At 46.1% G+C, this 27,706-nt stretch overlaps 1 protein-coding gene across 1 annotated transcript in view; it reads left to right on the forward strand.

Annotated features, from left to right (window-relative positions):
- Positions 1-186: 186 nt before the first annotated feature.
- Positions 187-27,706, forward strand: part of LOC148453745 (TLC domain-containing protein 4-like) — a 49,163-nt gene continuing 21,643 nt past the window's right edge. The window contains exons 1-3 of the mRNA XM_088461786.1: positions 187-306; positions 7,448-8,125; positions 14,032-14,121. Coding sequence (XP_088317912.1) covers positions 7,971-8,125; positions 14,032-14,121 — 245 coding nt within the window. The 5' untranslated portion in view covers positions 187-306; positions 7,448-7,970. The remainder of the gene's footprint in view (positions 307-7,447; positions 8,126-14,031; positions 14,122-27,706) is intronic.

The raw sequence follows: 27,706 nt of genomic DNA on the forward strand, positions 1-27,706 counted from the left end.
GTGCAGAGAAGAGGTTAATTTACTATTATACAACTTAATGAAAAGATAAAGAGAACTGGGGACTCCCAGTATGGGCGTGACCTCTGAGCAATGGGTGGGGTTTGGTGAATGGAGCAGATGGAGTCTGAAGATACGGGCGTGGCCTGGCCAGAGGGGGGAGGGGCGTGGTTTGTCAGAAGCTGTTGACGTGTTTGCTGCTGCTGCTGCTGCTGCTGCTGCCGGAGTGCCGCGTTCAGGGACGGAGCAGCAGCATTTGCAGGAGGGCATGGGTCACTGCCCAGCCCAGGAGTCACAGCTCTGCCTGGGGTAAGCTCACAGACCCTCTGTACCCCCCTCCCTCTCTCCCTCATTCAGCGCCTCTGTGCAAGACTTCTAAAACTTTCTCTCATCGGCTGAGTGCACACAGGCAGCTGGTAGCTGTATTCCCTATGCCTAGTGCTTGTGCATGCATGCCAGGGCTCTCCAGCTGTGGTGGTACTACAAGTCTCAGCACCTCCTGCAAGTCTCAGGTGGTGACTTCTAGTACCCCAGCTGTTGTGGAGCTACAAGTCTCAGCACATCCTGCAAGTCTCTGGCGGTGACTTATAGTTCCCCAGCTGTTGTGGAACTACAAGTCTCAGCACATCCTGCAAGTCTCTGGCGGTGACTTATAGTTCCCCAGCTGTTATGGACCTACAAGACTCAGCACCCTCTGCAAGTGTCTGGCGGTGACTTCTAGTTCCCCAGCTGTTATGGATATACAAATCTCAGCACCTCCTGCAAATCTATGCGATGACTACTAGTTCCCTGAGCGGTGGTGGTACTACAAGTCTCAGCACCTCCTGCAAGTTTATGGTGACTTCTAGTTTCCCAGCTGTTACGGAACTACAAGTCTCAGCATCTCCTGCAAGTCTCTGGCGGTGGTTTCTAGTTCTCCAGCTGTGGTGGCACTACAAGTCTCAGTGCCTCCTGCAAGTCTCTGATTGTGACTTCTAGTTCCCCACAAATACTATGAATGTGCACGTGATATGTTATCTATATACAGAATATGCATAGATAATACTGCTGATAGTATACAATGTCACTATAAATATTGACACTTGAGGTGTATGCTTTTATATTTATGAATAGCGTAGACCAATACTGTACATGCTGAGATTATCACTGAGTGATACATTAGTTTATTATTAGTATTACTGAATTTGTTTGGGATCTACTGTGCATTTACATTATTTTTTCTTTTTGTTTGGCTATATAACCTATTATAAACATATGGGTTTTCTGACTAGCAGAGCGGACAATCTAGTTTTCGGTGCCTGAAACGCAGGGATACTAAGAGGGGGGAAAAAATAACTTGTCTATGGACCCTGGGATTCAATATATTTATTAATCGATAGAAAAAGTGTTTTGTCTTGTTTTTCCCACCATTTATGCAAGTGCACCTAAATTGGCAGCCAAGCACTTTTCAAGGTAAGTGTCTGCTTAACAATCTTTGTAAATACCCCAGTATATTGAGGGCCCGATTCAGAGATGTTAATCCGATGACATGCTGCATCGTTTGGGGGGCGTGCCTGGTGAACCGTTCCCAGAAACGGGGTCTTGTCTCCCCTGTTTTCTGGGAGGGACAAGACCAGGGTCTACGTCAATGGAAGCAGATTCCTGGGGGGTAAATTTACTAAGAATCAAGTGTTTTTTTTTTTTTTGTTTTTTTTTTATATATTTGCTTCACCGAAATTCGGATGGGTTTACCCTTTAACAACTCGCAAATTTACTAAGAAGTGAGTTTTCCAATGGTGAAGCAGATCGAGATTTCTACCCCTATTTGTGAGTTTAGATGAGATTACTCACCCGAGATTGCAGTGTTTTCTCTCTGCCAAACTCACCCGAACAAGCAGCCTGCACATACCAGCGAGGTACTGTAGTTCCACTGTAAAATACAATAGTTTTCTTTGAATTTACACAAAATTACCTCTGTACCCACAGCCCAGGGGTGCGAGGAAGAGCCCTGAGCTTCAGTCCAAGCCTGGAGTTTCAGGAGAGAGGGGACTCCTTTTTTGGGGGGGGGACCCACCTCCCCTGAGATCCCCCGGCTTGGCCTGAGCGACTTGGGGTGAGAATGCTTTGGCCCTGGAGACCTGGTAATAGGGTCTCCAGGCTGTGGCATTACACCCCGGTTATTTTGGGTCCGGTGCTGGTTTTAATTATAGGGGGACCCCTATGCATTTTTTTCACCCCTATAATTAAAACCAGAACTAGCCCTGCAGCCTGGTGCTGGTACCTAAATTACGGTGGAAACCTACTCATTTTGTTCCCTGTAATTTTAGGTACCAGGACTGGCTGGCAAGTTAGGGGCTGGTTAGGCTTTTGGGGGGGACCCTATGTATTTTTTATTTTTTTTTTTAAATAAAAACACTTTATATTAGGTATACAAGCAGAAACATACACAAATCACACTGATCCAGTGGCGTAACTAGGGCAGGGCGAGCGGGGTTCCTGCCCTGGGCACGGTTGGACCGGCGGCGCGGGGGGGGGGGGGGCGCCGCCGGCCACGGTACCGGCCCGCCCTAGTTAGCCGGTGTAGCGCTGACCGCAGTGAGTGCGGTCAGCGCTACACATTCGCACAGGACCGGCGCTAGGCTTCCAGCGCCGGTCCTGTGCTGCACGCCTGAGCCCGTTCCCTCCCCCTGAGCGCTTGCCCAATAGCGCTAGGAGGCGGGCTCAGGCTGTGCATAACACACATGCGATGCGTGTTATAAACAGCAGCCAATGAGAGTCAGATAGACTCTCATTGACTGCTGCAGCACCCACTGCAAGAGCGGGACTTCCGTCCGGCTCCTGCAGTGGGTAATGGGACTGACGTCATGCACAACGGGGGAGGGGGGTGGCTACTACTGGGGGGACCTCTACTGGGGGAGGTGTGGCTACTACTGGGGGCGATATTGGGAGGACCTATACTGGGGGGGGGGCTACTCTACTGGGGACTACTACTTGGGGGGGAACTACCACTGGGGCATTCTAAAAGGGGCCTATTACTAGAGGCACTGCACTCGGGGGACCACTACTGGGGGCAATAATAGGACGGGCCACTACAGGGACCACTGGATAGGGGGGGTCACTACTGGGAGCCTGCATCAGGGGGACCACTACTGGGGGCACTGCATGGGAGGGGGGGGGGACTACTGCTGGGGGCACTATATAAGGGGCTTACTGCTAGGGGCACTGCGGGGACCACTACAGGGGGTACTAGATAGGGGGGATCACTACAGGGTGCCTGCATAAGGGGACCAATACTGGGAAAACTGCATGGGGGGGACTACTGCTGGGGGCACTATATAAAAGGGCACTGCATAGGGGGGGACTACTACTGGGGGCACCATATAAAGGGTACTGCATAAGGGGATACCGCTACTGGACGCACTGCATTGTGGGGACTGCTACTGGGGGCACTGCATAAGGGGGAACACTACGTGGGGCACTGCATTTGGAGGGGCCTCTACTGGGGGTACTGAGTAAGGGGAGCTAATTGGGGGCTGTATAAGAGGGAACACTACTGGGTATACTGTATAAGGGGCACTACTATGGGCCTGCATGAGAGGGACCACAACTGCGTACTGGGGGTACTGTATAAGGGGTACTACTGGGGTTAAGGTGCATATGGATAGGAATGTTCAGTTGGAAAATAAAGGGGTGTGTCATGTTGACACGCCCCATTTTTAAGTGACCACGCCTATTTTTTGACGCGCGCTCCCTTTTCAAATTTGCCCTGGGCTTGAAATACCCTAGTTACACCACTGCACTGATCTGTGTATGTTTCTGCCGAACTTGCAGCTCAGGAGGTGGTCTATTTGAAACTTCAATTTCACAGTGAATTTGCTACAATCTCACACGAGATTGGAAACTCGATTCTTAGTAAATTTGCGAGTCGTATCTATTTCATGTAAAGTACTTCCTAATTTGGCCGATGGTGAGTTTTTTCGAGTTTGCAATTTCACATGAGTTCTAACAGTGAAAAGAGAGAACTCCCTTCCAAAATCACTGGAGTTTGTCTTTAGTAAATTTGCGAGATGAAAAACATGCCTAAAGATTGCGTGCGATTGCAAACTCACCCAAACACGATTCTTAGTAAATTTATCCCCTGGCTTCTTAAGTGACCAGCACCCGGTCAGGCTACGGGAAGCTTCAGCTCCCGCAGCCTGACCAAAGGGGCAGTCATTGCGACTGATGGTTCTGATGGTGATCCCAGCCTGTGACGTCGGTCGCAGTGCTGGGATCACAAATGCAGCAAGGAGTTGTCTGACACCATCTTCTGCATTTTCATGTGAGATGTACGGAATTGTACAGATGCTTGTGCGCGTCTCTGCACATCTTACCATCTGTGAATCAGGCCCTCGGTGTGCGGACTACATCTGCAGATTTGTGATTACCCCTAGAAACGCTCCTGGGAGAAACAGAACTGTCACATGTAGTCCCACCCACGTCCTTATCACGACCTCCCACTTTTGTGTCTTTTTCGCAAACTGGAAGGTACAAAATACTTTCCATTATAATTTATAAGTATAGGGACAGTGATGAGTTTGCGTCACATCTAAATAGCCAAAGTCTCACGCATGATCTGATAGCTGTAGTCGAAATGTCTTATGGTCAGCATGTGTACCTCCTCAAATACCCTCTTTTATGCGATGTTTTTCACGATAAATAACAGTATAATCACAATCCACCACTGATAATGCAAGTGCCATGTGATGAGAAGTATTACAAATTATGAATTGATCCTTTTCATTAAAAAGCACTGTAAACAACTATAAAAGAGGTCTAATACTAACAAAGTTTCAATAATCTGAAATGTATCTCTTCATTACAAAATTCTACAGACTCCTTTAGACCATTCTATAAAATCTACGGGGCTATCTACTTGGTGTACCGTATTCCCCCATATTACCATGGAAAGTTTATTACGTTCATTCCTCTATTCACAATCAGTGCTCTCATCGAGTATGTGTAGAGAAATGTTCTATAATATTTACCACAATGGATATCTTTCCCCCCACCGCAGGTTCCTGATGGGATTGTCCGATACTAGTGTTTGTGCTAAATGTGGGACCTATGTGGGAAATGTGGGACCTATGATGCAACCTTCATACACTGTGGAGCTCATTCAGAGTCGGTCGTGAGACCGACTCGATGTTGCCCCACAGCGCATGCGCATGACGGAACCGGCTTCGTCGTGCGCATGCGCGAGACCTGGCTAACGACGGGTGCCCCATCGTTAGGGGTCTCGTTGCAGATGGGGCGAGCTGTTGATGTTGAGTGACAGCTCGCCCCGTTTGCTGGGCAGGCCGGGGGCGTGCCTGGCCAAACGGAGGCGTTCCAGTAGGAACGTTTGCCGTTTGGGGGCAGCCCCACTGACATCATCAGTGATGTCAGTGGGGAGCTTCCTGCTCGATCAGAGCAGGAAGCTCCCTGGGGCTTAAGGTTGATGAGACCCTACCTTAGGGTCTTGTCGTAAGCCCCGATGGTCGCGAGCTGTGGGTGTTAACCCACAGCCTAACTACCGACATGCAGGCGGCCGTTCAGGATGCAAGCGGCCACCCTGATTCAGAGCGACCGCTTGCATCCAACGACCGCCTCTGAATGAGGCCCTGTATGTGGGAATGTCTCCTTATACGTGGATTTTGGTCATCAGTTAATAGATTTGCATCTACAGTAGGTGTCTAGTTAGTTACCTTCCTTTATCGGCGGAATGGGCAAATTTGGGTATTTTACCACCAACTGTTTCGGGTAGGAGAGAAAGTAAAAAACTATTATTGATTATATCTGCGGTGGCACGTAAGTGCATATTGCAGATGTGGACCCATGCAGATCCCCCATCTGTTCCTTTTATTTAGGGCTAAATTATTTTTTGCTTTTCAAATGGATTGGCTAGAGACCACACTACATAAGGAGACCAAGACAGCTGCTTTTTTTTCAGCTGTGGGAAGGCTTTATAGACTCCTTTATGTTGGAATTACGACGCCAAATCTATTTATGCTTCAGAAATACTTCTTGGTATGAAACAAGAATTTTACTGGACGATCCGCCTATTTCGCTCCCTGTTACATTTTAAGATGGAACCGGTTTCTATTTAGATCTCTATTTCCTGGTTTACTTTTATTGGATATTTTTTTTGAGGGGTGTGCCAGCCGTGTCTAGATTACTTTAATTAATATATGCCTTATTTTGGTTCTGTTTTGTGAAGAAAATACTTTTATGTATTTATTCTGTACTATTTGTATATTATTGCCCTTAATGGGCCTTTGTTCTATTTATTATTTATCATTATTTTTTGTTGTATTTATGCTCTATTATTGTTCTGATGAATAAAATAAATAATATATTTTTTTTTAATCTGAAATGTTACATGGGTACATTCAGAAGCTGGGTTACTGTAATAAGAAGTTACAGGGGTAATAATATACTCAGGAGCTGGGTTACTGTAATAAGATGTTTACATACATCTAAAAAACATATCCAAAATTCGACCATATCTCACACAAGACACTGCAAAAACTCTAATCCATACACTTATTTTTTCCCGCATTGACTATTGCAATAGCCTCCTTACTGGTCTTCCCAAAAACAGGCTATCGCCATTACAATCAATTATGAATGCAGCTGCAAGACTTATCTTCCTTGCCAAACGTTCATCGTCTGCTGCCCCGCTATGTCAGTCCCTCCATTGGTTGTCGGTTTTCTACCGTATTCAATACAAAATACTTTTACCTACACATAAGGCTATTAACCAAACCACACCAACATACATCTCTTCACTCATCTCAAAATATATCCCAATCACTCAGGAGCTGGGTTACTGTAATAAGATGTTACAGGGGTATTGAGACACTCAGGAGCTGGGTTACTGTAATAAGATGTTACAGGGTTAGTAAGACCCTCAGGAGCTGGGTTACTGTAATAAGATGTTACAGGGTTAGTAAGACCCTCAGGATCTGGGTTACTGTAATAAGATGTTACAGGGATAATAAGACACTCAGGAGCTGGGTTACTGTAATAAGATGTTACAGGGTTAGTAAGACACTCAGGAGCTGGGTTACTGTAATAACATGTTACAGGGATAATAAGACACTCAGGAGCTGGGTTACTGTAATAAGATGTTACAGGGATAATAAGACACTCAGGAGCTGGGTTACTGTAATAACATGTTACAGGGGTAATAAGGCACTAAGGAGTTGGGTTACTGTAATACCAGAGGAGGGTTAGGTTGCTTACCAGACCCAGTCGAGAATTAGGTCCGTCGGGGTTCCGCTGTCGACATTTGATACTGATTCCGCTTCTACTTTGTATGAATGTCACAGTGCAACAAATTTCAGTGTAAGCTCTGCTACCAATACTAGAATGTGAGCACATCAGTATTATGTTATGTACCACGGTATTGCTGTTATTAATTGTTATTATCTGTTGTGTTTTATTACAGATTTTTAACACTGTACTGCCTGGATCCTGCAAGTGTCAGCCAGTGTATATATACTAATATTGTAAAGAGTCATCTGCTGTACTCTTCATAACTCCTGGAGACCTCCAGAGCATCACTTCCCCAGCACTGACAACCACCGCCCGCAGAGACTTATCTCATTTACTCCCAGTAATCGCCAGAGATCTGCAGAGCATCACCGTCACGGTATTGACTTCCAAAGGATTGGAGAGAGACATCGATCTTACTTTCAGCAACTACTGAAGATTCTGCAGACCATCCCTCCTCCTCCACTGACAATCACAGGATTGCAGATAATTGCCCAGTAGCCTCCAGGGACTTGCAGAGCATCACTACCCCAGCATTGGAAATTTCAACACTGCTGAGAATTTTCTGCTTACATCGAAGTAACGGTCGGAGTCTTGCAGAGCATCTCTCCTCTAGCATTGACTGCAGCACATTTTCTGCATTACACATGTGCATAAGAAGCTGACCCCCACGAACTGTTCCGGTGCCTGAATTAAACATGGCGGACAGCGTAACACTCAGCTACTGTGTGCTTGCCTCTAGTTTTATCGCTTTCCAGTTTCTTTTCTCTGTCATCAGTCCTAGATTCTCATCAAAGCTTTGCGACACCTACACCCAGCTCACCATTGCAAAGCAGTCTGAATGGGATTCCAGGTAACCATCCTATGGAATGCACAGTGTCAGTAGTGTCAAATGGGGTCATTGTAGGGTTTTCCCACATCGGGTGTTTCTAGGTTACTGGCTGGTATATATCCTCCTGAATGTTATATTAAATAGAGTGAGCGATGTTCACCCATGTCACTTCACTCCTGTGCCAGGGATCCTGCGCATGTGTGGTCTGCAGACCCCCGCATGCACCGAGGACATTGCCGGGGGAGGGTTCCTATGGAAGTCTCTCCTGGCTAGTATTGCAATGTGTAGCCCATAGGCTACAGCTCTTTACGCCATCTTCAGATGGCGTTAACTGCGGGGATAAAGTTGGTAAATCTGACAGCATTGCATCTCCCATAGAAACCTACAGGGGTTGCGATACTGTCGCAGGTGATACTAAATATTTGCTGGTATCCTTGAATATCTGGCAAAAATGTAATGATAAATGGCCCCTATATGAGCAGACAGTGGACAGTTCTGTGGCGAATTATGCATTATACACACTTTTACTCAGAGAGCTGCTTAGCTGAAAATAAAATGAAAGTTATGCTGAAGAGCAGAGATGTAAGATCACAATACAAAGCAATGTGGTTAGTAAATGTATCAAGAATTATAGTAGAAGTAAATACATTTAATACAGCTCTTGTATTACTGTTTTTACAGTAACCCAGCTCCTGAGTGTCTTATTACCCCTGTAACATCTTATTACAGTAACCCAGCTCCTGAGTGTCTTATTACCCCTGTAACATCTTACTACAGTAACCCTGCTCCTGAGTGTCTTATTACCCCTGTAACATCTTATTACAGCAACCCAGCTCCTGAGTGTCTTATTACCCCTGTAACATCTTATTACAGTAACCCAGCTCCTGAGTGTCTTATTACCCCTGTAACATCTTATTACAGTAACCCAGCTCCTGAGAGTCTTATTACCCCTGTAACATCTTATTACAGCAACCCAGCTCCTGAGTGTCTTATTACCCCTGTAACATCTTACTACAGTAACCCAGCTCCTGAGTGTCTTATTATCCCTGTAACATCTTACTACAGTAACCCAGCTCCTGAGTGTCTTATTATCCCTGTAACATCTTGTTACAGTAACCCAGCTCCTGAGTGTCTTATTACCCCTGTAACATCTTATTACAGTGACCAAGCTCCTGAGTGTCTTATTACCCCTGTAACATCTTATTACAGTAACCCAGCTCCTGAGAGTCTTATTACCCCTGTAACATCTTATTACAGCAACCCAGCTCCTGAGTGTCTTATTACCCCTGTAACATCTTACTACAGTAACCCAGCTCCTGAGTGTCTTATTATCCCTGTAACATCTTATTACAGTAACCCAGCTCCTGAGTGTCTTATTACCCCTGTAACATCTTATTACAGTGACCAAGCTCCTGAGTGTCTTATTACCCCTGTAACATCTTATTACAGTAACCCAGCTCCTGAGTGTCTTATTACCCCTGTAACATCTTACTACAGTAACCCAGCTCCTGAGTGTCTTATTACCCCTGTAACATCTTACTACAGTAACCCAGCTCCTGAGTGTCTTATTACCCCTGTAACATCTTATTACAGTAACCCTGCTCCTGAGTGTCTTATTACCCCTGTAACATCTTATTACAGCAACCCAGCTCCTGAGTGTCTTATTACCCCTGTAACATCTTACTACAGTAACCCAGCTCCTGAGTGTCTTATTATCCCTGTAACATCTTATTACAGTAACCCAGCTCCTGAGAGTCTTATTACCCCTGTAACATCTTATTACAGTGACCAAGCTCCTGAGTGTCTTATTACCCCTGTAACATCTTACTACAGTAACCCAGCTCCTGAGTGTCTTATTACCCCTGTAACATCTTACTACAGTAACCCAGCTCCTGAGTGTCTTATTACCCCTGTAACATCTTATTACAGTAACCCTGCTCCTGAGTGTCTTATTACCCCTGTAACATCTTATTACAGTAACCCTGCTCCTGAGTGTCTTATTACCCCTGTAACATCTTATTACAGTAACCCAGCTCCTGAGTGTCTTATTACCCCTGTAACATCTTATTACAGTAACCCAGCTCCTGAGTGCCTTATTACCCCTGTAACATCTTATTACAGTAACCCAGCTCCTGAGTGCCTTATTACCCCTGTAACATCTTATTACAGTAACCCAGATCCTGAGTGTCTTATTACCTTTGTAACATCTTATTACAGTAACCCAGCTCCTGAGTGTCTTATTACCCCTGTAACATCTTATTACAGCAACCCAGCTCCTGAGTGTCTTATTACCTTTGTAATATCTTATTACAGTAACCCAGCTCCTGAGTGTCTTATTACCTTTGTAACATCTTATTACAGTAACCCAGCTCCTGAGAGTCTTATTACCCCTGTAACATCTTATTACAGTAACCCAGCTCCTGAGTGCCTTATTACCCCTGTAACATCTTATTACAGTAACCCAGCTCCTGAGTGTCTTATTACCCCTGTAACATCTTACTACAGTAACCCTGCTCCTGAGTGTCTTATTACCCCTGTAACATCTTATTACAGCAACCCAGCTCCTGAGTGTCTTATTACCCCTGTAACATCTTATTACAGTAACCCAGCTCCTGAGAGTCTTATTACCCCTGTAACATCTTATTACAGCAACCCAGCTCCTGAGTGTCTTATTACCCCTGTAACATCTTACTACAGTAACCCAGCTCCTGAGTGTCTTATTATCCCTGTAACATCTTATTACAGTAACCCAGCTCCTGAGTGTCTTATTATCCCTGTAACATCTTATTACAGTAACCCAGCTCCTGAGTGTCTTATTACCCCTGTAACATCTTATTACAGTGACCAAGCTCCTGAGTGTCTTATTACCCCTGTAACATCTTATTACAGTAACCCAGCTCCTGAGAGTCTTATTACCCCTGTAACATCTTATTACAGCAACCCAGCTCCTGAGTGTCTTATTACCCCTGTAACATCTTACTACAGTAACCCAGCTCCTGAGTGTCTTATTATCCCTGTAACATCTTATTACAGTAACCCAGCTCCTGAGTGTCTTATTACCCCTGTAACATCTTATTACAGTGACCAAGCTCCTGAGTGCCTTATTACCCCTGTAACATCTTACTACAGTAACCCAGCTCCTGAGTGTCTTATTATCCCTGTAACATCTTATTACAGTAACCCAGCTCCTGAGTGTCTTATTACCCCTGTAACATCTTATTACAGTGACCAAGCTCCTGAGTGTCTTATTACCCCTGTAACATCTTATTACAGTAACCCAGCTCCTGAGTGTCTTATTACCCCTGTAACATCTTACTACAGTAACCCAGCTCCTGAGTGTCTTATTACCCCTGTAACATCTTACTACAGTAACCCAGCTCCTGAGTGTCTTATTACCCCTGTAACATCTTATTACAGTAACCCTGCTCCTGAGTGTCTTATTACCCCTGTAACATCTTATTACAGTAACCCTGCTCCTGAGTGTCTTATTACCCCTGTAACATCTTATTACAGTAACCCAGCTCCTGAGTGTCTTATTACCCCTGTAACATCTTATTACAGTAACCCAGCTCCTGAGTGCCTTATTACCCCTGTAACATCTTATTACAGTAACCCAGATCCTGAGTGTCTTATTACCTTTGTAACATCTTATTACAGTAACCCAGCTCCTGAGTGTCTTATTACCCCTGTAACATCTTATTACAGCAACCCAGCTCCTGAGTGTCTTATTACCTTTGTAATATCTTATTACAGTAACCCAGCTCCTGAGTGTCTTATTACCTTTGTAACATCTTATTACAGTAACCCAGCTCCTGAGAGTCTTATTACCCCTGTAACATCTTATTACAGTAACCCAGCTCCTGAGTGTCTTATTACCTTTGTAACATCTTATTACAGTAACCCTGCTCCTGAGTGTCTTATTACCCCTGTAACATCTTATTACAGTAACCCTGCTCCTGAGTGTCTTATTACCCCTGTAACATCTTATTACAGTAACCCTGCTCCTGAGTGTCTTATTACCCCTGTAACATCTTATTACAGTAACCCAGCTCCTGAGTGCCTTATTACCCCTGTAACATCTTATTACAGTAACCCAGCTCCTGAGTGCCTTATTACCCCTGTAACATCTTATTACAGTAACCCAGATCCTGAGTGTCTTATTACCTTTGTAACATCTTATTACAGTAACCCAGCTCCTGAGAGTCTTATTACCCCTGTAACATCTTATTACAGTAACCCAGCTCCTGAGTGCCTTATTACCCCTGTAACATCTTATTACAGTAACCCAGCTCCTGAGTGTCTTATTACCCCTGTAACATCTTATTACAGTAACCCTGCTCCTGAGTGTCTTATTACCCCTGTAACATCTTATTACAGTAACCCTGCTCCTGAGTGTCTTATTACCCCTGTAACATCTTATTACAGTAACCCAGCTCCTGAGTGCCTTATTACCCCTGTAACATCTTATTACAGTAACCCAGCTCCTGAGTGCCTTATTACCCCTGTAACATCTTATTACAGTAACCCAGATCCTGAGTGCCTTATTACCTTTGTAACATCTTATTACAGTAACCCAGCTCCTGAGTGCCTTATTACCCCTGTAACATCTTATTACAGTAACCCAGCTCCTGAGTGTCTTATTACCTTTGTAACATCTTATTACAGTAACCCAGATCCTGAGTGTCTTATTACCTTTGTAACATCTTATTACAGTAACCCAGCTCCTGAGAGTCTTATTACCCCTGTAACATCTTATTACAGTAACCCAGCTCCTGAGTGCCTTATTACCCCTGTAACATCTTATTACAGTAACCCAGCTCCTGAGTGCCTTATTACCCCTGTAACATCTTATTACAGTAACCCAGCTCCTGAGTGCCTTATTACCCCTGTAACATCTTATTACAGTAACCCAGATCCTGAGTGTCTTATTACCTTTGTAACATCTTATTACAGTAACCCAGCTCCTGAGAGTCTTATTACCCCTGTAACATCTTATTACAGTAACCCAGCTCCTGAGTGTCTTATTACCCCTGTAACATCTTATTACAGCAACCCAGCTCCTGAGTGTCTTATTACCCCTGTAACATCTTATTACAGTAACCCAGCTCCTCAGTATTATTACTCCTGTAACATCTTATTACAGTAACCCAGCTCCTGAGAGTCTTATTACCCCTGTAACATCTTATTACAGTAACCCAGGTCCTGAGTGTCTTATTACCCCTGTAACATCTTATTACAGTAACCCAGGTCCTGAGTGTCTTATTACCCCTGTAACATCTTATTACAGCAACCCAGCTCCTGAGTGTCTTATTACCCCTGCAACATCTTATTACAGTAACCCAGCTCCTGAGTGTCATATTTCCCCTGTAACATCTTATTACAGTAACCCAGCTCCTGTGTGTCATATTTCCCCTGTAACATCTTATTACAGTAACCCAGCTCCTGAGTGTCTTATTACCCCTGTAACATCTTATTACAGTAACCCAGCTCCTGAGTGTCTTATTACCCCTGTAACATCTTATTACAGTACCCCAGCTCCTGAGTGTCTTATTACCCCTGTAACATCTTATTACAGTAACCCAGCTCCTGAGTGTCTTATTACCCCTGTAACATCTTATTACAGTGACCCTGCTCCTGAATGTCTTATTACACCTGTAACATCTTATTACAGTAACCCAGCTCCTGAGTGTCTTATTACCTATGTAACATCTTATTACAGTAACCCAGCTCCTGAGTGTCTTATTACCCCTGTAACATCTTATTACAGTAACCCAGCTCCTGAATGTTTTATTACCCCTGTAACATCTTATTACAGTAACCCAGCTCCTGAGTGTCTTATTACCCCTGTATTATCTTATTATAGTAACCCAGCTCCTGAGTGCATTATTAATCTGTAATAATAAGGTAATATGTCTTCTTTCTTACAGGTGTGTCTCTACAATCCATGCATTGATTGTAGGGTCTTTGTGTCTCTACATTTTGGCATATGATGAAGCAGTAAGCGATGATCCCATATGGTGAATATCAGATTTGTTTCAATATTCTCAATAAAATCTCTTCTATATTACTCTGATTGCACAACTCTCTGTGCATTTCCCATCATAAACTTCCCCTCCTTTCTTTACTGCCTCCTTTCTATCTACAGTACATATGTTTGTGCATGACCATTTTTAAAGCACAATTCGTTGTGACACGCACAGGAAGTAACAGTCAAGTCAGGTAAATGGTTGTATTTACTATAAGAGGCATTGCAGATACAAGGACGTGCTCATACATCACAGAGTTTACAGTCTAATTACATTCTTGGCAACACAATGAAAAGGTGTAGGCAATACGTTAGTACAAACACAAACCTGGACAACAGAAGTTGGGGAGCAAGTAAATGCACGGTCTGCCATAATTAAATATAAAGATAGATTTATATGTGTGTATTTCTTCTTAAAGCTGCTATGTAAGCAATCACATTTTTCACTAGTAGAAGGTATCCAACTGCCTAGGGTGCTAACCTAATGTTCCTCAGCGAGTAACCTATATAATATCCATAGTATAGAAAATAGAGTGCACTCACCAGGGACATTTGCACCAAAAAGTTGAATTTATTATTCACAAGGTAAAACCATTAGTGCAGGTCAACGTTTCGGTAACAGAGAGTGACCATCAGGACATAATCCAATGACGACAAAAGCAGTAGTTTTACACCATAGTACACGGGGAACGACACTGGAGACTGGCATTCCTCATCTCTCTGTTGCAAAAGTCCCTGGTGAGTTCGTTCTGTTTTCTATAATAAGGATGATATAGAATATGTATTTCTGTCTATAAAGTGCTTTAACACTGCTCTAGTATCCTGTTATTCCTGTACCACACACACACCGCTTGATCACTGCTCTAGTATCCTACTATTCCTGTACCACACATAGCTTTATCGCTGCTCTAGTATCCCGCTATTCCTGTACCACACACAGCTTTATCACTGCTCTAGTATCCCACTATTCCTGTACCACACACACAGCTTTATCGCTGCTCTAGTATCCCACTATTCCTGTACCACACACACAGCTTTATCGCTGCTCTAGTATCCAGCTATTCCTGTACCACACACACAGCTTTATCGTGCTCTGGTATCCCGCTATTCCTGTGCCACACACACAGCTTTATCGCTGCTCTAGTATCCCGCTATTCCTGTACCCACACACAGCTTTATCGCTGCTCTAGTATCCAGCTATTCCTGTACCCACACACACAGCTTTATTACTGCTCTAGTATCCCGCTATTCCTGTACCCACACACAGCTTTATCGCTGCTCTAGTATCCAGCTATTCCTGTACCCACACACACAGCTTTATTACTGCTCTAGTATCCCACTATTCCTGTACCACACACACAGCTTTATCACTGCTCTAGTATTCAGCTATTCCTGTACCACACACCGCTATATTACTGCTCTAGTATCCCACTATTCCTGTACCACACATAGCTTTATCACTGCTCTAGTATCCAGCTATTCCTGTACCACACACACAGCTTTATCACTGCTCTAGTATCCCACTATTCCTGTACCACACACACAGCTTTATTACTGCTTTAGTATCCAGCTATTCCTGTACCACACACACAGCTTTATTACTGCTCTAGTATCCAGCTATTCCTGTACCACACACACAGCTTTATCACTGCTCTAGTATCCAGCTATTCCTGTACCACACACACAGCTTTATTACTGCTCTAGTATACCACTATTCCTGTACCACACACAGCTTTATCACTGCTCTAGTATCCCGCTATTCCAGTACCACACACAGCTTTATTACTGCTCTAGTATCCAGCTATTCCTGTACCACACACACAGCTTTATCACTGCTCTAGTATCCAGCTATTCCTGTACACACACAGCTTTATTACTGCTCTAGTATCCCACTATTCCTGTACCACACACACAGCTTTATTACTGCTCTAGTATACCACTATTCCTGTACCACACACAGCTTTATTACTGCTCTAGTATCCTACTATTCCTGTACCACACACACAGCTTTATCACTGCTCTAGTATCCGGCTATTCCTGTATACACACACAGCTTTATTACTGCTCTAGTATCCCACTATTCCTGTACCACACACACAGCTTTATCACTGCTCTAGTATCCAGCTATTCCTGTACCCACACACAGCTTTATTACTGCTCTAGTATCCATCTATTCCTGTACCCACACACAGCTTTATTACTGCTTTAGTATCCATCTATTCCTGTACCCACACACAGCTTTATTACTGCTCTAGTATCCAGCTATTCCTGTACCACACACACAGCTTTATTACTGCTCTAGTATCCCACTATTCCTGTACCATACACACAGCTTTATCACTGCTCTAGTATCCAGCTATTCCTGTACCCTCACACAGCTTTATCACTGCTCTAGTATCCCACTATTCCAGTACCACACACAGCTTTATTACTGCTCTAGTATCCAGCTATTCCTGTACCACACACACAGCTTTATCACTGCTCTAGTATCCAGCTATTCCTGTACACACACACAGCTTTATTACTGCTCTAGTATCCCACTATTCCTGTAGCACACACACAGCTTTATCACTGCTCTAGTATCCAGCTATTCCTGTACCCGCACACACCACTTTATCACTGCTCTAGTATCCCACTATTCATGTACCACACACAGCTTTATTACTGCTCTAGTATCCAGCTATTCCTGTACCACACACAGCTTTATCACTGCTCTAGTATCCAGCTATTCCTATACCACACATACAGCTTTATCACTGCTCTAGTATTCAGCTATTCCTGTACCACACACAGCTTTATTACTGCTCTAGTATCCCACTATTCCTGTACCACACACAGCTTTATTACTGCTCTAGTATCCCGCTATTCCTGTACACACACACACACCGCTTTATTACTGCTGTAGTATCCAGCTTTCTACTTCACGGTCCATAGGGAGTCCACAGGGTTGACCTTGGGGTATAGCTGGATCTGGATCCACGTGCACCACGCAGTTTAAGCTTTAGCTGCTCCCAGGAGGCACTTGGGTCCGTCCTCCTCTATACCCCGCCCCCGAGCCACAGGCACCTCAGTTTTAGTTGGTGACCGGCCGGAGTCGTGTCACCCTAGTGCAGTGGGGCTGCACAAGTCTTGACCATCGCGACCATCTTCCTGGCCGCTCGCTATAGCTGTGGGTGGTCACTCACAGCTATGCGAGCAGCCAGAGGCAGCTCTAAAAAACAAGAATGCCGGCTCTGATTCAGAGCGAGCGCTCTGTCAGAGCGTCCAGCTCTGAATCAGGGCCAGAGTCTGGCTGCCTCATCTTCGGCTTTTCAGTCAATATTGCAGAGTGACTTGCACCCCAGAGCGTCCAAGCGTCACGTTGTGAGTTCTTTGATGGCGCAGCTGTCGGACTCTGATGTGTCTTCAGATGACGGAGAAATCCATGTGGACACTGACTCGAATACCATGGCCCAGGAAATGGACTAAGTCCTCCATAAATGTGCCGGCATTTGCGGGCTATCCTTCATATAGAGGATGATGCACCGACCCCTAGGTCTAAGTACTCTAACTTTAAAAAAAGCTAAGGTGACTTTGAGTGTCTTTCCCTTGTCTGACCAGTTGACGGATCATATGGCGGGGGCCTGGCAATTGCCCAGTAAGAGATTCCAGCCACAAAAGAGGTTGGCGTCTAATTATCCTTTTCCTGAAGCTCATTGCAGGAAATGGGAAATCCCACCAGCGGTGGATTCCCATGTCACCCACTTGATTAAGAGCGCTACACTACCATTACCGTCTATCTCCTCTTTGAAGGATCCAACGGACAGGAAGGTAGAGACCTGTTTAAAGTCCATTTACTCCCTCTCGGGGGCGGTAGCTCGCCCGTCCATGGCTATCTCATGGGTGGCTAAGGCCATCGAGAGCTGGGCTAACGCTTTGGAGGATACCTTTCCTGAGGATGCTCCGGATAGCCAGAGAGCTTTAATTGGACAGATGAGGGATGCTGCTTCCTATAACGGGGAAACGTCGTTGGATGCTAGTCTGCTGACCTCTAGGGTTTCGGCTGCTGCGGTGTCTGCTCATCGGTCCTTGTGGCTGAGGTCTTGGCGAGCAGATGCGGACTCTAAAAAGGGTCTGGAGGCCTTGCCTTTTAATGGAGAGTTGCTATTTGGTCCAGACTTGGACAAAATAGTAGATACCTTGGCTAAATCCAAGTCGGCCTTCCTCCCTTCGGATTCAGCGCCGGCTAAGGTAAGGAGCTCTGCTTTTCGGTCCTTTCGGTTTCAGGGTAAGGCCAAGGGTCAGTCCTTCCCGAGACATTCGGCGACCAAGGCCGCTCCCAAGCCCAAGAAGCAGGCATGGAGTGCTAGGCGCCCTTCTTCCAAGCAGGAGGATAAACCTGCTGCCTGATGGGACGGGCCTCCCTCTGGGGGACCTCCGAGTGGGAGGCCGACTTCTTCAATTCGCCCAGTGCTGGCACAATACCACCATGGACGCCTGGGTTCGAGAAGTAGTCTCCCAGGGGTACGCCCTGTCTTTTCGGCTCAGACCGCCCCACCAGTCTTTTTTGCACGAGTCCTTCCCTGGACAAGACCAAAACTTCACAGATTCAGGTAGCTATAGAGTCCTTGCTGCAAGCAGGGGTCATTGTTCCCGTTCCACAGTCTCAACGTGGGACGGGGTACTATTCTACTCTGTTTCTGGTGCAGAAGCCCAATGGTTCTCATCGCCCTATCCTCAATTTGAAGTCCCTGAGCAAATACCTCAGAGCTCCCAAATTCAGGGTATAAACGTTCCGTTCCATCATTCTGGCGATGGAGCCCGGGGATTACATGGTCTCCCTGGATATCCAGGACGCCTATCTCCACATACCCATAGCACCTGCACACCAGAGGCATCTGAGGTTTGCTATTCTGCAACATCACTACCAGTTTCGGGCGTTGCCTTTTGGCCTTTCCATGGCTCCGAGGGTGTTCACCAAGGTGATGGCAATTATGGCCGCCCACCTTCGAAGCCAGGGTATACGGCTAATGCCGTATCTGGACGATCTTCTTCTGCTGGCGAGCTCCCCGGAGGTACTGCTTCGACATCTTCACCTGACCATAGCTTGTCTTCAAGCACACGGGTGGTTGACAAATTGGAAGTAGTCCTCTCTGATCCCATCACAACGGATGGTCCATTTGGGAGCCCTTCTGTTTTCTCGTCAACAGCGGATCTTCCTGACTCCGGAAAAGGTTTCCTCTCTACAACTGAGGATACACAGTTGCCTGAGCAGTTACAGGGTGTCGGTCCACTCTGCAATTAGAGTCCATGGTGTCGGCATTCGACATGGTGGAATTTGCCCAGTTCCATTCCAGACCCCTGCAGGGGCAGATTCTATCCGAATGGAACGAGTTACCTCACCGGATCCGATCCCAGATGCTGGTGTTGTCTCCGGAAGTGCGCCTGTCTCTAGCTTGGTGGCTTCAGACAGCTCATCTCATCGAGGGTCGCCCGTTTTGGATCCCGGATTGGGTTCTGCTCACAACAGATGCCAGTCCAGGGTTGGGGGCAGTGACCGGCTCGTTGTCTCTTCAGGGCCGTTGGTCTGCGGAGGAAGCAACTCTTCCCATAAACGTTCTGGAGCTGCGGGCCGTGTACAGGGCTCTGTTGTCATCAGGCACCGCTCTTCAGGGAAGGGCGGTTCAGGTGCAATCCGACAACGCCACCACGGTGGCGTACATCAATCACCAGGGAGGAACTCGCAGTCGAGCGGTGATGTTGGAGGTGTCTCGGATCCTGGCTTGGGCAGAGTGCCACCTTCCGGCAATCTCGGCAGTCTTCATCCCGAGAGTCCTCAATTGGGAGGCGGACTTCCTCAGCCGTAACGACGTGCATCCAGGGGAATGGTCGCTTCACCTAGAGGTGTTTCAACTTCTCGTGGACAAATGGGGACTGCCGGAGTTGGACCAGATGGCCTCCCGTCACAACTACAAGTTGCCCGTGTACGGCTCAAGGACAAGGGACGCAGCCGCAAGTCTGGTGGATGCGTTGTCGGTGACATGGACATTTCACCTAGCGTACCTGTTTCCTCCGATCTCCCTGCTGCCTCGGGTACTAAGAAAAATCAAACAGGACGGAGGCACGTTTCTGCTGGTGGCTCCAGCGTGGCCCAAACGTCCTTGGTACTTCGATCACAGGAGCTTGTCCATCGACATTCCGTACCTTCTGCCTCCGTGTCGGGACCTGCTGTCTCCGGGGCCCTGTCTTTACCCGGATCTGGGTCGCTGTCTTTGACGGCGTGGCTCTTGAGGTCTTAAGGTCCCGGGGCTTTTGAAGCTCTGTCATCGGTACCATGCTGAGGGCGCGTAAACCTGCCTCCGCACAGATTTACCACAGAGTGCGGCACACTTACTTTCAGTGGTGTGAGTCCAGAAACCTTGATCCTCAGGTGTTCAGGGTTTCTAGGATTTTAGCATTTCTTCAGTCAGGTCTTGACCTGGGCTTACGTCTTGCTTCCCTGAAGGTTCACGTATCGGTTCTGTCTGTTTGGTTCCACTGCCTGACGTCCACTCCTTTTTCCAGGGCGTTCTTAGAATCCAACCTCCCTTTGTGCCTCCAGTGGCTCCGTGGGATTTGGCGGTGGTTCTTCAGGTCCTGCAGGTACCTCCTTTTGAGCCCCTTGAGTCGGTTGACTTTAAGTGGTTAACACTTAAGACTGTTTTTCTCCTGGCTATTGCTTCAGCCAGGAGGGTGTCAGAGTTGGGGGCGCTCTCCTGTAGTCCCCCCCCCCTTCTTAATTTTTCACCAGGACAGAGCGGTGCTTCGCACTCGTCCTGAGTTTTTGCTTAAAGTAGTCTCTAGGTTCCACATCAATCAGGAACTTGTGGTGCCAGCTTTTCAGTCTCCTGATCTTACAGCTGGTGAGGCTTCATTGGACGTTTGTCTGTGCTCTCAGAATTTATGTGGCCCGGACTGCTTCGGTTAGAAGGTCCGATTCTTTGTTTGTCCTCTTTGGTTTTCACAGGAGGGGTTGGCCTGCCAACAAACAAACTTTAGCCCGTCGGCTTTGTTCTGTTATTCGTGAGGTTTATATACAGGAACGTTTACCTGTTCCAGCCTCTGTTAAAGCTCATTCCACTTGGTCTGTGGGTCCTTCTTGGGCTGCTGGACGTGGTGCCTCCGCTGTTCAGCTGTGTAAGGCTGCCACTTGGTCTTCAATTCAGACATTTTTGAGGTTTTATGCGTTTGACACCTTTGCCTCTCAGGATGCATCCTTCAGGCGCAGGATTCTCCTTTCTGCTCAGGAGCATCCCCGCCCTTAGTTGAACTGCTTTGGGACATCCCCAAGGTCAACCCTGTGGACCCCCTATGGACCCTGAAGTAGAAAACAAGAGATATGGTAAGAACTTACCTTTGTTATCTCTGTTTCTACGAAGTCCATAGGGTCCACAGGGCGCCCGCCCTGACGCATCTGGCTTCATATGGGCTGTGTGGCTGGTCACCGTTTTTTCCGTCTCCCATTTCTGTGAGTATGGTTTCTTGTGTGTTCCAGTCTTCCTTCTCTCTGTTTAGTCTCCTCCTCCGGCCTTGGCTGCTTACCAACTGAGGTGCCTGCGGCTCGGGGGCGGGGTATAGAGGAGGACGGACCCAAGTGCATCCTGGGAGCAGCTAAAGCTTTAACTGCGTGGTGCCCGTGGATCCAGATCCAGCTATACCCCAAGGTCAACCCTGTGGACCCTATGGACTTTGTAGAAACAGAGATAACAAAGGTAAGTTCTTACCATATCTCTTGTTATTCCTGTACCCACCCACCGCTTGATCACTGCTGTAGTATCCCACTGTTCCTGTACCACACACAGCTTTATTACTGCTCTAGTATCCAGCTATTCCTGTACCCACACACACAGCTTTATTACTGCTCTAGTATCCCACTATTCCTGTACCACACACAGCTTTATTACTGCTCTAGTATCCCGCTATTCCTGTACCACACACACAGCTTTATCACTGCTCTAGTATCCAGCTATCTCTGCACCACACACACAGCTTTATCACTGCTGTAGTGTCCAGCTATTCCTGTACCACACACACAGCTTTATCACTGCTCTAGTATCCCGCTATTCCTTTACCCCAAACACAGCTTTATCACTGCTCTAGTATCCAGCTATTCCTGTACCACACACAGCTTTATCACTGCTCTAGTATCCCACTATTCCTGTACCACACACACAGCTTTATTACTGCTCTAGTATCCCACTATTCCTGTACCATACACACAGCTTTATCACTGCTCTAGTATCCAGCTATTCCTGTACCCACACACAGCTTTATTACTGCTCTAGTATCCCACTATTCCTGTACCACACACACAGCTTTATCACTGCTCTAGTATCCAGCTATTCCTGTACCACACACACAGCTTTATTACTGCTCTAGTATCCCGCTATTCCTGTACCCACACACAGCTTTATTACTGCTCTAGTATCCAGCTATTCCTGTACCCACACACAGCTTTATTACTGCTCTAGTATCCAGCTATTCCTGTACCACACACACAGCTTTATTACTGCTCTAGTATCCAGCTATTCCTGTACCACACACAGCTTTATTACTGCTCTAGTATCCAGCTATTCCTGTTCCACACACACAGCTTTATTACTGCTCTAGTATCCCACTATTCCTGTACCACACACAGCTTTATTACTGCTCTAGTATCCAGCTATTCCTGTACCACACACACAGCTTTATTACTGCTCTAGTATCCCACTATTCCTGTACCACACACAGCTTTATTACTGCTCTAGTATCCAGCTATTCCTGTACCACACACACAGCTTTATTACTGCTCTAGTATCCCGCTATTCCTGTACCACACACAGCTTTATTACTGCTCTAGTATCCTACTATTCCTGTACCACACACCCAGCTTTATCACTGCTCTAGTATCCAGCTATTCCTGTACCGCACACACAGCTTTATTACTGCTCTAGTATCCCGCTATTCCTGTACCACACACAGCTTTATTACTGCTCTAGTATCCCGCTATTCCTGTACCACACACACAGCTTTATTACTGCTCTAGTATCCTGCTATTCCTGTACCACACACACAGCTTTATCACTGCTCTAGTATCCAGCTATTCCTGTACTGCACACACAGCTTTATTACTGCTCTAGTATCCCACTATTCCTGTACCACACACAGCTTTATTACTGCTCTAGTATCCCGCTATTCCTGTATATTCCTGTACCACACACACAGCTTTATTACTGCTCTAGTATCCCGCTATTCCTGTACCACACACACAGCTTTTTCACTGCTCTAGTATCCAGCTATCTCTGTACCACACACACAGCTTTATCACTGCTGTAGTGTCCAGCTATTCCTGTACCACACACAGCTTTATCACTGCTCTAGTTTCCCACTATTCCTGTACCCCACACAGCTTTATTACTGCTCTAGTATCCAGCTATTCCTGTACCACACACACAGCTTTATTACTGCTCTAGTATCCCACTATTCCTGTACCACACACAGCTTTATCACTACTCTAGTATCCCACTATTCCTGTACCCCACACACAGCTTTATCACTGCTCTAGTATCCAGCTATTCCTGTACCACACACACAGCTTTATCACTGCTCTAGTATCCAGCTATTCCTGTACCACACACAGCTTTATCACTGCTCTAGTATCCCACTATTCCTGTACCCCACACACAGCTTTATCACTGCTCTAGTATCCAGCTATTCCTGTACCACACACAGCTTTATCACTGCTCTAGTTTCCCACTATTCCTGTACCCCACACAGCTTTATTACTGCTCTAGTATCCAGCTATTCCTGTACCACACACACAGCTTTATTACTGCTCTAGTATCCCACTATTCCTGTACCACACACAGCTTTATTACTGCTCTAGTATCCAGCTATTCCTGTACCACACACACAGCTTTATTACTGCTCTAGTATCCCGCTATTCCTGTACCACACACAGCTTTATCACTACTCTAGTATCCCACTATTCCTGTACCCCACACACAGCTTTATCACTGCTCTAGTATCCAGCTATTCCTGTACCCCACACACAGCTTTATCACTGCTCTAGTATCCAGCTATTCCTGTACCACACACAGCTTTATCACTGCTCTAGTATCCCACTATTCCTGTACCCCACACACAGCTTTATCACTGTGCCATTTACCTGTTCTTTGGCTGCTATTGTTAGACCTTTCACTTGCAAACACAGCTTTGCATCCATACTACTATTCCTGTACTCACGCACAGCTCTGTCACTGTGTCATGTAACTGCAGTACATCCTCTCTCCTGTCCCTATACTAGTACCAGCTCTGCTTCTGCACTGCTTATACTTACACACCACATCTAACACACAGTTCCCTATTTGATCCCACACAGCCACTCTATTATATGGGACATAATAAAAGCCTTTGTTATTGGAAGTGGGCTAATCTGACCCCCTCCTGCTCTGGTCTCCGCTCTTGAATGTTGCCACTTAACCCCTTGTCTGCCACAGAGCAGTGAAGGGCAGAAGACTGGCAGCTGATGCAGTTTGTTCCCATGGCAGTGTATATGTTGTGAGCTTTCACTCGTTACTGTGTTGAGTTGCATCATCTTACAGCCCTGGGGGCTCACACTCATTGGCGGGTGCACGTTCTGCCCATAGTACGTGACCTGGCGCTGTGTTCACTGACACAGAATGTTCAGCATGTCAGGGCCATAGGGTATCCGGTCGGCATGTCGACAGTTTAAAACGTTGACAGGTCAGAATAGCAGATGGTCGACCATCAATATGTAGACATGCATTTAGGTCAACATGATAAAAATGTCGACACGTGTTGACACCAAAAGGTCAACATATTTCTGTTGTTGATTTTTAAGGTTAGGAGAAAAAAAATATGCTGATATTTAATTGTCGATATTCTGTACATGTCAACCTTGATGACCTAAATACATGTCTACATATTGATTGTCGACCTAATGACCATGACAACCTTCTGAATGTCGAAATGTCATACTGTGCCCGGGCCATAGATGCTAACATTGCAATACTTAGGGTCAGCAGTGGGTGTCTATTCTGCCATGTGCTCGGAAACTGACCACAGACATGCAGATCCGGTTGTATAAGAGCACCAATCGCTATCTGTAGTATAAAATGAACCAATCCCGTGTACTGTAACAGAAGAATGTGTGGTCTCAGATATTAGTGCTTAATGTCTCAGCAACGTAGGTACTCCCAGAACCATAGTAGATTCCTTTAATAGAGAGGCTACATGGGACATGCTGTGCTTTCTGTAGATGCCTTCCCAGGGTTTACTGGCCCTCGAGGACAGTGGTTGCCATCACTAACCGGCTACACAACCTCTGGTCAGTGTCACCTGTAGTGGATCTAACACTTTGAGGGTTGGAACAAACCATCCTTGCTGCTCCTGATGTAGCCAGTATCGGCATCACTTAAATAAGAGATTGATGGGTTTTAAAAATTCGATTCTGTGCCATCAGGTACTACAGTGAGGCCATTGTCTGCTGTAGTCTGCATAGGTAAAAGTGGGTGATTGAGCTATGGGAATTAATGGCTATTGCTACAGTATTGCAAGAGACTTTTAGGCCCATTGTCCCAGTATAGCTGCCTGGAAACCAGCAAGATTGGGAATGCTGGGACATGTGGACCGAGGAGGATGATCTTGGAAGCCTTTATGCGAGCATTTTTCCACTGCACTAGCCTCTGTGTTGTACATAAGTCATCCGGCTGTGTGGCCCAAATGGACAGTGATTCTGTGATGATGTTTCCTCCCATGGGCTCCGACCAAAATATGAGGCTATGTAATCTTCCTGCCGTCTGGGGTTAGCGGTCACTACGCTTTTGGCTGGTAGGGTGAGAGGCCAGCTTCTGTGCGTATCGGTCAGGACGAGGGGACCTTCCTTTGGTTTATCCACAAGCCACATGGTCTTCCTGCTTTCCGTCCCCCTTCCTGCAGGGGTGGTCATATCGCTTATCTACCTGTTTTCTTCATGGGGGTTCCGTTAAAAGTTTTGTATCCCAGGACTCTGCTTCAGCTATTATACATTTCAGTGGACATTGAACCAGTCTGTAAAAACAGTCCTGAGGCAGCCCGAGCTGTATTGTCATGTGTAAGGCACTTCAGAAGGAACCAGTTATGTGAAGTTATTGCAAGGCGAGACTGTCTGCCTTATTCATTACGGAACAATAGCGATTACGCACGCAGTTCAACTGCGATAGTATGCTAATCCATTGCGATCGCTGTGCCGCCGCAGCACTACATAAGGACGCCCACTTTACCTTACACACATCCGTAATGTTTAGCAAGACTGCGAAACCATCGGTACCATCGCAGCCTCACGCACACACTTGCACAAGCTCTAATTTGCTAACTTCATCGCACGCTATGAAGCCTCAGGCTGCATACGGCATCGCAGTGGCTAATTTATGCATGCCCCTGCAACGGCGTGACTGGCACGCCTGCGTTTCGCCAACCCCTCTCCCCATCACCACCCACAAATGGCACTGCCTGTCAATCACTGTGCGATGGGTCTGCGTAGTCACTGCGATCACAGCCCCGACCGCAGTGGCCGGTTCACACACTGCGATGCATGCGCAGAACGCAAGCGTCGGCCGTTTGTGTGCGTATTAGCAGTGGCGATCCTTGCCGACTCAGGCCCGGTGTTTCTGGTGGCAACAACATTAATGAGATGGATGTCGGAGCTATCGGCATAGTCCATCCAACCTTCCGCAATTGCTTTGAATCAGAGCTGAGTGCATTTCCTGTAATTATGTCCCACTTTCCTACCAATAGTGACTTGGCTTCCAGCTGCTTCACTCATTGCAGGAAGATAAACCGCACATGGTCGCTGTACTGCAAGCTCCCAACAGTCACTTGATTTTACTTTGTCTATGCATGGCTTTGGATGAAAAGAATGGAGACGTTACCCATAGCAACCAATCAGCTTTGAGGCATCCTTTTACATTCTATAAAATGATATGTAGAAGTTGATTGGTTGCTATGGGCAACTTCTCCACTGGTCCACTTTTTCACGCTTTGATACATCAATTCCCTAAGTTAGCGATACCCAATGGTTCTAGAAATGTTTTTGTGGCTTTCAATTCCACTACTTCCTGTTGGATTCCCTGGCATACTGCCCCTACAATGCAGGGAGGTGTAGATGGCTTCCTGCGCTGATTTAGGGAGCTCATGGAGAACTGGAAGTCATTCCAATTGTTTAACAGTACGGTGGGATACGTTGGTCAAGATGGCGGTGCTCACAGACTCTGCTGCTGTGGGCGAGCTGTATCAAGCCTGGAGAGAGAGAAAATACCAACCAGTCAGCTTCCATCTGTCATTTTTCAAACACAGCCTGTAACATGCCAGTTAGGAGCCGATTGGCTGGTACTTTATCTCTCTGCATATTCTGTCTCTCCAAGGTTTGATATAATAATCCCCTGTGTTAGATAAATGACAGATTGAAGCTGATTGGTTGCTTTTGGACCACTTCTCCACTTTATCTCTCTCTCCAAGGCTTGGTACATCTCCTCCTTAGTATATTGCAAGTATAGGCAGATTGCCATTCGGGCTTCTAT

The sequence above is a fragment of the Taudactylus pleione genome, unplaced genomic scaffold (assembly GCF_031769625.1).
Source record: "Taudactylus pleione unplaced genomic scaffold, aTauple2 ptg001101l, whole genome shotgun sequence".
In the NCBI taxonomy this organism is placed as follows: Eukaryota; Metazoa; Chordata; class Amphibia; order Anura; family Myobatrachidae; genus Taudactylus; species Taudactylus pleione.